Source organism: Rhineura floridana, chromosome 1 (genome assembly GCF_030035675.1).
Source record: "Rhineura floridana isolate rRhiFlo1 chromosome 1, rRhiFlo1.hap2, whole genome shotgun sequence".
Lineage (NCBI taxonomy): Eukaryota > Metazoa > Chordata > Lepidosauria > Squamata > Rhineuridae > Rhineura > Rhineura floridana.
This window is the reverse complement of record NC_084480.1, coordinates 189,470,459-189,483,803: the sequence shown is the minus strand read 5'-3', so window position 1 is coordinate 189,483,803 and position 13,345 is coordinate 189,470,459. Positions and strand designations below refer to the sequence as shown.

Below are 13,345 nucleotides of genomic sequence, written 5' to 3'. Positions count from 1 at the left end.
ATTTTTCTGAAATCTTGTACCTGACAGATCAAAGAATTGGCAAAACAACAGCTTGTACAAAGGGTGAGCAGAAACTTTTGCTTATAATTTATTGGTTTTGTGAGACAGGCCTCATAGGCTGCGATCCGATACATGGCTAATCAGAAGTAGTTGGTTACTCTTACTCCCTAGTCAGGTGGGAAGTAGTCAAATCTTTGTGGTTATTAAAACAGATCCTAGTTTAAATTAGTTTTTGATAACTACTGGTTAATTTTTAAATAATGTACATGATTTGTGTAAGAGTATAAAGCAATGGTTTTCAAACTTTTAGGGCACTTTTTCCACAATGCTGTCTTCTAAAGAATCTGAGTGTCCTGTAGAAGAACTGTGGGATAAATGGGGCACAAATTTATATGAACATTATCTGATCACATGGAGCCTTGGCCAGGTCTGCTGAGCCTTGCTGCCACCTCAAACGAATTGAGGGTGCATCCTGATATGCGCCTGCTACTCTCCTTTTGCTGTGCAGGAAAAGATAGGTGTTGGTGTTCAAGCTGTCTGTTGGCCAGGCCTGATCTTCTTGTTGAGGAATTCCTGATAAGCTTCCAAGGAACGCCAGGGCTTGCTGGAACTCAACCACTGTCGTGGATTCCAGTATAGTACTTTTAGAAATTAACTTTTTCATTTTTTAAAAAATATAAAACACAATTTTGAATGTTATTGCTTACATTCCTTAGATACTGGTCATTATATTCAGGAAAGCACTCCCAAAGTGTGTGGATTTCAAGGGCATGATGAAGCTAAAATAGAAATTGCCCAGTGACCTTGCATCTGCCCAAGTTAATGACTTTCAAATCGGAACAGAACATTTTATTTCATTTCTACTCGAATAAATTGAAACTAAAAGTTTGTCAAAGAATTGACTGCAATAAGAAACTGATGCACTTCCAAAAAGATCATAGAAATTACATGAGGAAAGTAGGGCTGTTGTTTTTTCAGGTCCTGAAATAGGCAACCAGATTTGGAACTCTTTGCTGAAGTGGATTATTATTTTTAACTTAGTATGCAAATTGTTAAGGTATCATATTGCTTACTGTTGGGCTTGCATGGGTGCAGAGCTTAGTTCCCACTATTGAATCTGCAGCTTTGGTCAGAATTTCAGCTTTAAAAACACACACACCAGAAAGAATAAAATAGATTTCTCACTCTCATGAAGGAAAGGAGTCTTTGAGCAGGATTTTTTGACGATATGTGGTGGAGGAGTCTGGAACCCTCTAGGGCTTTCTGTACTTCCTTGGGGCTCTTAAGTATTTGTATATGCTCTTTTTTTTACTACTCAGTTCAGAGTTTTTCAGCTTTCTTTTCCCCCAGTATCTGATCCCTTGCCAAAATATTTCCTTGCATGACTATATGTTGAAGCAAAGTTATTATAAGATGCCTTTTTTTTTTAACAAAAAGCACCTCTAGTAAAACAAGCTTGTTGGTATATTCTGCATGCACATTTTAAATACCACAATAACTAAAGGATTTAACATTCACAAAAGAAAGCATTTCTGAAAACATAAATTTCTGTTTAGTTAAGATTAAATCTTTTGTGCTTAAATGTTAAATGTATTTTACTGTATGATACACACCCATGCATCTCCCTCCCCCCCCCTCTGCACATCACTGTTCTCAACATTTTTGCTGTAGTATTAGAATGAAGTCTAGCAGTGAGTGTTCCACTGGCTTTCAAATTGACTCTTTTGGGGAGGAATACAACTTGAATTTACTCCGGGCTGAGGGGAGCTGGATGTGGTGGATTTCCAGTTGAGCTGTCTGGGTCCCAGCTGAACCAGGCTGTGCTAGCTACGCTGAGTAGGGCACAGCCAGCTCAACCGAGACCAGTGTAAGTGAAGCTGGCATAAGTCCTGAAAAAGGGGCGTGTTGGGGGGTTGTCAGAAAAGAGGCTGAGATTAGGGAACTGGCCACATCAAAGTTGTGTTTGGGCTCTCCTGCAGGCTCCAATTCAGGCAAAAGTTATGCCAGGAAAAAGGTCAGTCTAAGAAAATAAATACAATAGAAGTCAATGGTGTATTTGGGAGAGCAGGCTTTTGCTTTCTGGTCCGTGTGGACAACTCCTGGCTGAGCCAACGTTCAGCCAACCCCAAGGCTCCTGAACAGCAATTAGATGCGGCGGACCTTTACGCCAGCTTCTCTTGCTCCAGTACCACACATGCCGGCTTCTCCTGAGTTGGATTGCTCTGCCCAATAAATAAGGCCATTGCTGTTAAGCCTCTGTTAAGTGGCTTTCATGGGAAACAAAGGTCTGATTCACACGCAGCCCCAATGTATAGGCTGGATTCACACCTCATTTCTCAGTTTGAGTACAATTGTTGGTGAGTGGGATATAAACACTGTATGGTGCTAACTGAAGCCTATGTGCAGAGATGCCTGTACAAGCATACCCTCCAACAATTTATGGATAAAACTAGAACATCTGTTCCCACAGCAAGGATCACTACCTCAGCCTTTCTTCTTCACCTATTGTTTCTTTGTTTATAACTTTATACCCTGTCTTTTCACTCTCATAAGGGCAATGCCTAAGGCAGCTTACATTCATAAAAAACATACATTAAAAATTCATTACCAAGAGGATTTAAACAAAATTATTAAAGGAATTCCACTAGCAGAGGCAGAAAAAAGCATTCCAAACAGCAGAATGTGATGAGGACTAAGTAAATGTCTTTGCCACTTGCCTTAAAGCCTCAAAAGAAGGGGTCAGCCAGGCCTTTCTGGGTAGGGAGTTGCACACTGCATTCGATTACTATGCAAGAGTCTACCATGTGCTGACTTCTGAACATGTTAAGTGTCAAAACAAAAACTTTATAACGAATGTTTTAATAGAAGCTTTAATCTCACAATGGATTTTTTTCAAGAGCATCTGCCAGATTTTTAAAAAAATATGTGTGACATCAAATACAGAACAATAAATAATAAACACATCATGCCCCCATTTCCCCCCCTTGGGTCATCAACTGTGCATGGATCAATCTTTTTATACATGAAGAAAAAGAGTCACATGAAATATATTAAGAAAACATGACTAACCTTGTCTATACAGCCTGATGTTAAGAGAATAATAACTTTGTCGCTTATCCCATAAATGTATGAGGTTACTGGACAAATGTATCTTATGTCTATTAGTACTGAAATTGTCTAAAAGAGAACTCCATGTAACATAATAGTCTAATACATCTTCAGAGCTTGGAAAAGTTACTTTTTTGAACTACAACTCCCATCAGCCCAATCCAGTGCCCATGCTGGCTGGGGCTGATGGGAGTTGTGGTTCAAAAAAGTAACTTTTCCAAGCTCTGCATCTACTGTCCCTTTAGAAAGTAAGTCTCTCAGCTAATGTAATATTCCAAAGTCTGGAAAGCCAATTTTCAAAAGATAGTTTACCTGCTCTCTTACAGTTCCTTGCGATTTCCATGCACACAGCCAACAGTATAAAAGAAATAATAGATTTGTTTGCTAAATCTTCATTAGCTCCTTCCAAAATACTAAGAAGGGCCAATTGCAGGTTTAACTGTACTTCTTGCTTCATGGCAACTCCTGTTTCATGAAATATCATATTCCAATATACAGAAACATTTAGAGCATTTGGTTGTGTTTGTGACTCAAACACATTGCAATGTTTACCATTTAGGTAGGCAGTTGTATGGAGAATGGAAATAAGTAGTGCATTGGGATTGTGTCCATGCACATGCATTTCCATGCACACACACTAGAGTCAAAATGCACCTACCCACCACTCACATATTTAAAGTCTGGAGACCTAGAGGAGGGGGCTGAAATCTGATGAATATTTATTAGTTAGACGTACCCCGCCTTTTCTTTAATATGGAGCCCATGTGTAATATATACTTGTGCACACTCTGAACATTTTTAAAAGACATACACAGCACTTTCCTAAAGAGAAATTGTGTTCAATACAGGGACAAGTACTAGAAAACAAGATACTGTCCTTACTAAATAGGTACCAGTTGGACGGTACTCTCCAGTAGACCCCTCACCCCCACTCCTTTGTGGCAATGGATGAGTGAGCAGGACCAATGAACATGAGAGATCCAGTTCACAGTTCTACACCCAGTGGGGAGGATACTCCTGTGCCCCACCACATATGCATTTAGCTGTCAACCAGCCCAGAGGACAGTAATGACACATGTATCTCTGGATATCTGTCCGTCTCTGCAAGCTAAAGGCTTGGCTACAAGAGAAGCTGCCTCTGCTTGGCAAAGAGCTGATGACAGTTGCAAAGTTTAATTGGGAAAGACTCGTGGTGAGATGAACAATTCATATTGGCTACTCACTTTGTCAGGAGGAAACATGGCTACAGCTAGACTAGGAATAGCTTTTCGAGAATTCATTGTTTCACTTAACCTGCTGGACTTGGCTAAAGGCATTATACTTTTTTTCACAATGGGAAGAATGTTGTGTATCAGGGTTGAAAAGAATGTTGAGGTGGGTGGGTGTGTAGGGACTTGAGTAGTTGTCTAGACAGGGCATTGCTACCCTTGTCATGTGTAACCAGCAAATCAAGTGTAACTGATGACTGGCTTCTGCCTTTCAAGATGACTCAAGAGTCAAGCCCATGCTTTTTGAGGAACAAGTTTCTAAAGCTTGTGGGAGGTCACTCAGGGACAGAAAAAGGAGACAATACAAGAATCCACCTTAACTACCCTCAAAAGAATGATTGAGAAGTGCCATAGATACTCAGAGTTGTATTGTGCTTGCCTTGGTCTGTATCAGTTGGTAACTGTAAACCACCCTGATGTTTTGCAAAAAGGCAGTAGATACATACTTTTATAAATAAATCAAGATTTCAAATGGACTGAAAAAGTTTATCGCAAACAGATTTTTTTTAAAAAAAAAATCCTTGTCAGTACAATATATTGGACCACTATAACTTAGCATACATTTAAAAAAGGATGTAACCTGTTTATACTAGTGTATAGTGTCTTATGTGTTCTCATTTAGGAGGGGAAGAGGGGTGTGAGTCTGAGGCCAGCTGGGGTTCATCCTCATAATACTAAACCAGACATACTGCGTTCCCTCTCCATCTCCAGTGGTTTGTTGTTAGAATTAGTTAAGGTTAGACACATTTTGGTTCAAACTGAAGAGAAAGTCTCCAAATTCTTTACCAGGGGCAGGGAGTACATGAGCCTGAGGCTTGCTGTGGCTCATACTCACAACGCTGAATATAGTTTGGTGCCATGTGTGAACAGAGCCAGAGTGCAGGACTGCTTACATGTTCTGTGACATCATGTATGTTTCACTGCCCTAGAGTCAGTGAAGCAAGTATGGCAACATGCATAACGTGATGTCATCACATTACTACTGCACTACATTGGCTCTTCAGACTGGAATGCCATTGAGTCCATCTTAACCACAGTTGAAAGATTTGGAGCCAGTCTCAGGATCATATTCTCTCTCGTCTGACCCGTTCCTACAGATTTACCCATCCCACTTTAAGTGTGATTAAGGAAAATGTCAGCATCTACTGTTAACTGCTTAATACTCAACAAAGTTCATTTGGTCAGAATTTAGCATTAAACTACTCAGATCCTGATTAAACAGGAACTCTTGATTGATTTCAGAGTTAATGTTGATGTTTCCCTTAATCATGGTAAGAATAATCATGGGGAGAATTTGCTTCTAACAGGGAAAGGGAGGAGAGGAGGGAGCACATGTTCCCAGGGTTTGCTCCAACCTCTTAACCATATGTAACAGGTAGCTAGCATAACATCTGCTCTGGCCAGGCTTCTGTCATGTAGACATCAAAACCCGTATATTTACTGCTTGGAGGTCCCCTGCATGCTTGAAGCCATTCTGGAGACCCCTGTTGTGACTTCCAAGTTTTGTTTTTCATGAATGGCTCAGCTTGTATTTCACCCTGCACAGTTGCAGACAAATGAGAACTATACTAGAAAGTTTGCATGGTAATGAGGATTCACAAATGCCCCTTCTTCCCGCTCTAGAACAAATAATCAAGTGGAAGCAAAATGGCCCCATTGCCACTTAAAAAACATTCATTTTATAAGGCAGTATCAAAAGAAATGTGCTGGATGGGTGAGACAGAAATCCATCTGTGTTCAAGGTGTCTGTTATGCACTTATCTGTGTTTGCACTGAGTATCAGAATTATGTGATTTGGTTGGATGCCACTTGCATGACTTCAAGAGACTGAGGAGGAGAAATAAATTATTATGATTGTGAAGCAGTAGCCTTGTGGCTGTTGGAGAAATACTATGTGCCAGTAGTCACTTCAGCAGGCCTAGTATCACATTTAAATTATGGAAGGCACTAAATGACCCATGAACCTTTCAAAAACTGGATATTTCTTGGAAGCAATTACTTTTCAGGTGGGTGGAAGAAGGGTGAGCCTAAGAGAGGTGAGCAATATTTTTGTAGACTGATAAGGAATGTGTTCTGCAGGCAAAATTCCAAGTGCAGTTATCTATTAAGCACATAATATGACCCTAGCTGAACCCAATGCTCATGATATTTATAATCCAAAGGGTCTGTGTGTGTTGGGGTTCTTTTCTTAGGGTAAATACATTTGCTGGTATCTATCTTATTTGAAAACGCTTCGTAGGCTCTGAAATAAAGCCACTGTTGTTCCCAGCCAGTTTTGAACCACCAGCTGTTCTTACTTTCCTGTTTTCTTTTCTCTAGAATTACTTTGATACATATTACTTGAGTAAATAGTGTTGGCTTTTGCTCTGCTCACTAGAAGCTGATTATGCGTTGCAGGAATTCATAAAGTTGAATCCATGAATGAATTTATCTGTATATTTGGATTGAAGGTTTGGGAAGAAAGAAAGAGAGAAGAAAGAGCCTTTCTGCAGTAGCATTATATCATGCGTAAATCTCTGAACTGATCCTTTGATATCAAGTCAGCAGAAGGCAATAACAGTTTTTCTTAGTGTGAATGGGCTCTCTAATGTGTAGATGTTAGGAAACCTGATTTAAAAAACTCTTATTACTCAATAACAGAACTTAAATAGGCACGTTTTGCCTATATTGCAAGAGGAGCGTTTTCGTATTATTTTTCCTGATTTGGACATTTTGATCCAGATGTTCAGGGCTGGGATATCCTTATTCTAAGATGTGCTATTTTTAATTTCATTACAGTATTACTGCAGTCTGCCCTTCCCCCCATGGAGCTGATGGTATATATAGCCCCTCCTACCATGTTATCCCCACAGTAACCCTAAGAACATAAGAGGAGCCCTGGTCTAGTCTAGCATCCTTTTCTCATAGTGGCCAAACAGATGTCTATGGGAGACCTATAAGCAGGACTTGAGTGCATCAGCACCCTCCCCATTTGTGATTCCCAACAACTAGAATTCAGAGGCATATTGCCTACAATACTGGTGCACAGCCATCATGACTAGTAGCCATTGATAGTCTTCTTCTCCATGAATTTGTCTAAACCCTTTTTAAGCCATCTTGTGGCAGTGAAGCATATCGTAGAGATAGCCTATAAGGCCATCAAGTCCAACTCCCTGCTCAGTGCAGGAATCCAAAGTAAAGCATACCTGATAGGTTGTTGTCCAGCTGCCTCTTGAATGCCTCCAGTCCTGGAGAGCCCACCACCTCCCTAGGTAATTGGTTCCATTTTCATACTACTCTAACAGTTAGGAATTTTTTCCTGACGTTCAGTTGAAATCTGCCTTCCTGCAACTTGAGCCCATTATTCCATCTTCTGCACTCTGGGACAATCAAGAAGATATCCTGGCCCTCCTCTGTGTGTCAGCCTTTCAAATACTTGAAGAGTACTATCTTATCTCCCTTTAGTCTTCTCTTCTCAAGGCTAAACATTCCCAGGTCTTTCAGTCTCTCCTCATAGGGCTTTGTTTCTAGTCCCCTGATCATCCTTGTTGCCCTCCTCTGAACCCAGTTTGCCTGCATCCTTTTTAAGCTATGGTGCCCAGATGAGGCCTAACCAGTACTAGAGGGGAACCAATACTTCACACAATTTGGAAACTATACTTCTAGTAATGCGGCCTAAAATAGCTTTTGCCTTTTTTTGTAGCCACATTACACTGTTCGCTCCTATTCAGCTTGTGATCAACAATCCCAAGATCCTTCTCACACCACCATTTCTTTTCTCTGTCTCTTACTATGGATATACCTGAAGAAAGGTTTTTTGTTGCTTTTGGGATTTCTTGCTAACCTCAGCTCATTCTCAGCTTTAGCCTTCCTGATGCCATCCCTGCAATTCTGTGCTACCTGTCTGTACTAGGGTTGCCAGACTGAGGACCTGAGACTGATCCTGTATCTTTAGAAGAGAAGTCAGCCAAGTGCAGGTGTTCTTGCAACACTGTAATGGGAAAAACCACAAGGTGGAATTCTCCCTTCCCCCTGCACAACTTTTAAAGATACAGAAGACCTCTTGGTTGCTTCCTTTAAAATCAAGAACTCAAATGTAGCATGGTCACTTTCCCTCAGAATTCCCGTAACTGCCACTTCATCCACCAAGTCATCTCTGTTGGTTAGACTCAAGTCAAGGACAGCTGATCCTCTAGTTCCTTCCTCCACTTTCTATGGGAGAAAGTTATCTCCAACACAAGTCAGGGATTTCTTGGAGGGGCCGTGTTGGCAGAATTTGTCTTCCAACAGATATCGAGGTAATTGAAGCCCCCCCCCCAATTACTACCACATCATGGCTCCTCGAAACATTGGCAATTTGCTTTTCAAAAGGTTCATCCTCATCTTCTCCTTGATTGGGTGGTCAATAGTAGACTCCAACCACCGTGATCCTTTTATTCCTTGCTCCATTTATTTTAATCCAGATACTCTCGGTGGAGCTATCAAGCTCATCCTTTCTGTGCAGAGATACATATTTTTACATAATGCATGACTCTGCCTCTCTTTCTGTTCCTTCTGTTCTTTTTGAACAAGTTATATTATTCAATTGCTGTATTCCAGTCATGGGAGTCATCCCACCAGGTTTCAATTATACCTATCAAGTTGTTTAACTCTGTGCTGTGTGAAAAAGTGCTTCCTCTTAAGTTTGTCCTAACCCACATTCAGCTTCATTGTATAACTCCAGATTCTAGTCCACTTTCTTCACACCTTGCATAATTTTATACAACTCTACCATGTCCCCTTTTTTTCCAAGCTAAAAAGTCCCGAATGTTGTAATTTTTCCTCATGGAGGAGTTGTTCCAGCCCCTTCATCCTTTTGGTTGTCTTAATTTTAACCTTGTCTAGCTCTATAATATCTTTTTTTTTTGAAGTGCGGCATCCAGAACTGTACACAGTTCTCCAAGTGTAGTTGCACCATAGATTTATATATTTCTGTTCAAAGCCTTTTTAGTGACCCCTAACAAGCTCTTTCACAGTTGTTGCACAGTGGGTCAACATGTTCATTAAGCTCTCCACCAGGATCTTGATCTCTTTCCTAGTCAGTCTGTTAAGAGTTTTTTGCCCCAGTGACCACTACTTTACATTTGCTGATATTGAATCGCATTTGCCATTTTAATGCCCATTCACTCAGTGTGGCAAGATCATTTTGGAATTCCTCACTATACCTCTGTGGTATCAGCAAACTTGACCACTTCACTGGTCACCCCTAATTTCAGGTCATTTATGAACAAGTTATAAAGCATAGATCCCAGTGCAGATCCTTCAGAAACCCCACTTTTTACATCCTTCCATTGTAAGAATTGTCCGTTTATTCATACTTTGCTTCCTATTCCTTAGCCAGTTCCTGATCCATCAGAGACTTGTCTTCTTATCCCATGATTTCTAAGCTTACTCAAGAGTCTTTGGTAAGGACTTTATCGAAGTCTTTTGGAAAGTCTTAAGTAAACTGTGTGTACTAGATCACCGCTATCCATATGCTTATTAACATTCTCACATAACTCTAAAAGTTCAGTGAAACAGGATTTACTCTTGTAGAAGCTATGCTAGATTGTGCTTCAGTAAGGCTTTTTCTTCTGTATGTCTGATAATTTTGTATTTCAGTTTTCCTAGGACAGATGTTAAGCTAACCAGCCTGCAATTTCCTGGATTCCCCCAGATCCTTTTTTAAAAATAGGTGTTACATTGGCCACTTTCCAATCCTCGAGTATAGATGCTCATTTTGGGGATAAGTTACATAGTTTTGTTAGAACACCAGCAATTTCACAGTTGAGTTGTTTTAAGAACTTTTGGGTGGATGCCACCTGGACCCAGTAATTTGCTTGTTTTTAATTTTTCAACAAGTCGTAGAACAAAACTCTTAGGCTACTTAAGGCTAAGGGATAGTGACTGGCATAAGGTCACTCAGTTTGTTTCAGGGGTGAGTGAGGGTTTGAATCTACTTGGATAGGTGAGTAGAATTGGATTGGTCTTTGGTTATTGATTGTATATTATACTGATGTTGATTGTGTTTTATGGGGCAAGTTTTTTGTTTTGGTTTTAACATTGTATGGATAAATTCTTGTTTGTATTGTTTTGTTTTAAAAGTTTAAAATAAAGGATATTATTATAAATATAATAAATAGTAATAATAGTCATGGCCTCCCTGCTCCTAATCCAGAATTCTAACTACTAAAACCACACTGGCTTTTATTTATTTATTTAAAGTATTTATAAGCAATACTTTTCATAAAGTACGTCAAGGCAGCTTACAACATACAAGGATATTATAAAAACCAATAAAAACATTGAAAACAATAATAAAAGCATCAACAAATACTGCATTGGTTGGAAGGAAAAAAATGTTAAAAGGCCTGTCTAAAAACTTCAGTTTTCAAGAGACACCTGAAAGAAGGGATGATTCCTTCTGAACCTCTATTGGTAGAGAGTTCCACAGGGCAGGGCCGGCTCATTGAAGGCTCGGTCCCTGGTAGAGGCCAACCGAACCCCAGGGGCTTAGGGAACCACAAGAAGTACCCCATCAGAAGCTCTCAGTGATCAAGGTGGAACATAGGAAGTCAGGCTGTTCCTAAGGTACCTTGGGCCAAAGTTGTTGAGGGCTTTGTGAATTAACACAACTACGTTCAACCTGGCCTGGTAGCAAATTGACATCCAGTGCCACTCTTTCATCAGTGGGGTAACATGTTGCCAGTAATCAGCTCCTGTAAGCAGTCTGGGCACTGCATTCTGCATGCACTAGTTGCAGCTTCAGGAGCAGATACAATGGCAGCCCCACATAAAGGGCATGACAGTAATCAAGTCTTGAGGTTACCAATGCATGGACCACTGTGGTCAGGCTGTCACAGTCCAGGAACAGTTGCATACCAGCTAAAGCACTCCTGGCCACAGTGCTCACTTGATCCTCTAGTGACAGACGGATTGATGAATACCCCCAAATGTGGAGCTGCTCCTTCAGAGGAAGTGCAACCCCATCTAGGGCAAGCAATTAATCTCCTGGACATGGAAACCACACACACACAAGGCCTCCATCTTACCAGGATTCAAGCTCAGTTTGGGACTGCCTTCAAGTCGATCCCAATTTATGGCTACCCTATTAATAGGGTTTTCATGGTAAGTGGTATTCAGAGGGGGTTTACCATTGCCTCCCTCTGAGGCTAATCCTCCCCAGCTGGCTAGGTCCTGCTCAGCTTGCCACAGCTGCACAAGCCAGCCCCTTCCTTGTCTGCAACTGCCAGCTGGGGGGCAACTGGGCTCCTTGGGACTATGCAGCTTGCCCACGGCTGCACCGGTGGCAGGGCACGTAACCCCTGAGCCACTCACTGTGGGGGTGATCTTTAGCTGGTCCTTGACGCCCAGGAGACATATGCGGGGATTTGAACTCACAGACTCTGGACTCCCAGCCAGGCTCTCCTCCCCACGTTTATTGACCCTCATCTAGTCGACCACTGAATCCAAGCACCAGATCCAGGGCTTGCACAGCCTCTCCTGATTTAGATGTAATGGCAAAATAGAGCTGGGTATCATCAGCATACTGATGGTACCTTTCTGCAAGACTCCTGATGACAGCCTTCAAAGGCTTCATGTAGATGTTAAAAAGTAGTGGGGACAAGACTGTGGCACTCCATAGTGCAAACACCAGAGGGCTGAGGAGCACTCTCTCAATACTACTCTTTGGACACAATCCTGCAGGTATAAATGGAGCCACTGCAACATGGTGCTACCAATACCTATCCCAGAGCCAGTCCAGTAGGATACCATGGTCAATGGTATCAAAAGCTGGTGAGAGACTGAGCAGGAAATGCAGGGTTGCACTCCCCCTGGCCTTCTCTCTGTAAAGGTCATCCATTAGGGTGACCAAGACTGATTCGGTCCTGAACCCAGACTGGAATGGATCTAGATAATCAGTTTCATCTAGGAATGGAGTCAAAAACAGTCATGCAAGCATATGAAGAATGGCAAAATTTATCTAGGATTTACAGATGCTTGTAGTTCAGTGCCTGTAATGTCTATGACAGAATTCCTTCGGTAGCACCTGCCAATCCCTGACAAGGCCTATTTTTGTGCTGGGGCTTGTTGTACCCCATCACACATTGGAACCCAGCAGCAGAGAGTGCAAGTGGTAAGGGAACAGAGCAGCTCTTTTATTTGCTTCTTAGCCATAACACAGAGGCAGCAATTGGCATTACTTCCCCACAAATTGCCTCAGGTTGGGTATACTGAAGTAGTGTCACACATGACAAACCAAGTACTAAAAATCAAGGAAAAACGGAAACAAAATGTGAGACTACTGCTTGTGTGATGATCCTTATAGCCCTGAGCATAAACCACTGGGAAGAGCCAGAACGCTTGCTTTTACCAGCCTTTGTATTTTTGACCAAAGTGGGTTTTAGTGACTGCTGTTTATCCTCAAGCAAGCAAAAAAGTAACTTGCCCCAGAGTTCTAGAATTGTGTCTTAAATTCAGATCATGTTGACATGGCAACCACTCAGGGAGATATGCAGGCCCTTGATGAATAGCTACTAATAAAGTACAACCAGAGGGCCGCTTATTCTCCTCCAGCAAAAATATTTAGAGTTCTTAACTCTCAGGCTAGACTTTGTTTCAAGCTATTTTGCTTGTTTTATCTCCTAAGGTCTCTTAAAGAATCTGCTGGCTTCAAAAGCTATTTACATTCTCAGCACTCATAAAGAAAGATTAGCCTTCATGTTCTCTTGGTTGGGGAGTATCTAACAAGGGCTGCTGCTGAGCCAACACTGGCTAAGCATGACTTCCTCTGAGTAGCAGCAGGAATGAATTAAAACAAGCATAGCCAAAGATATCATATGAAAGACTCAAAATACCAGCAAAGTGAAGAAAGCTCTGTTTTGTGTGCAAGTTTCAGTGCCTCTGTGTGCTTAATGTGAGCAGCAGCTACTGCTAAAGATGTAGGTTTTTACTGTTGAGTAACAACTAAG

General features: G+C 41.3%; 1 protein-coding gene across 7 annotated transcripts in view; it reads left to right on the top strand.

The window, feature by feature from the left end:
- MYO10 (myosin X) overlaps window positions 1-13,345 on the top strand; it is a 246,686-nt gene that overhangs the window by 166,740 nt on the left and 66,601 nt on the right. For 6 of the 7 annotated variants that reach the window (XM_061589660.1, XM_061589651.1, XM_061589676.1 and 3 more), the window contains exon 20: window positions 28-63. The exons of the other annotated variant lie outside the window; for it this stretch is intronic. In XM_061589660.1, the coding sequence (XP_061445644.1) occupies window positions 28-63 (36 nt within the window). The remainder of the gene's footprint in view (window positions 1-27; window positions 64-13,345) is intronic. 7 annotated transcript variants of the gene reach the window in all.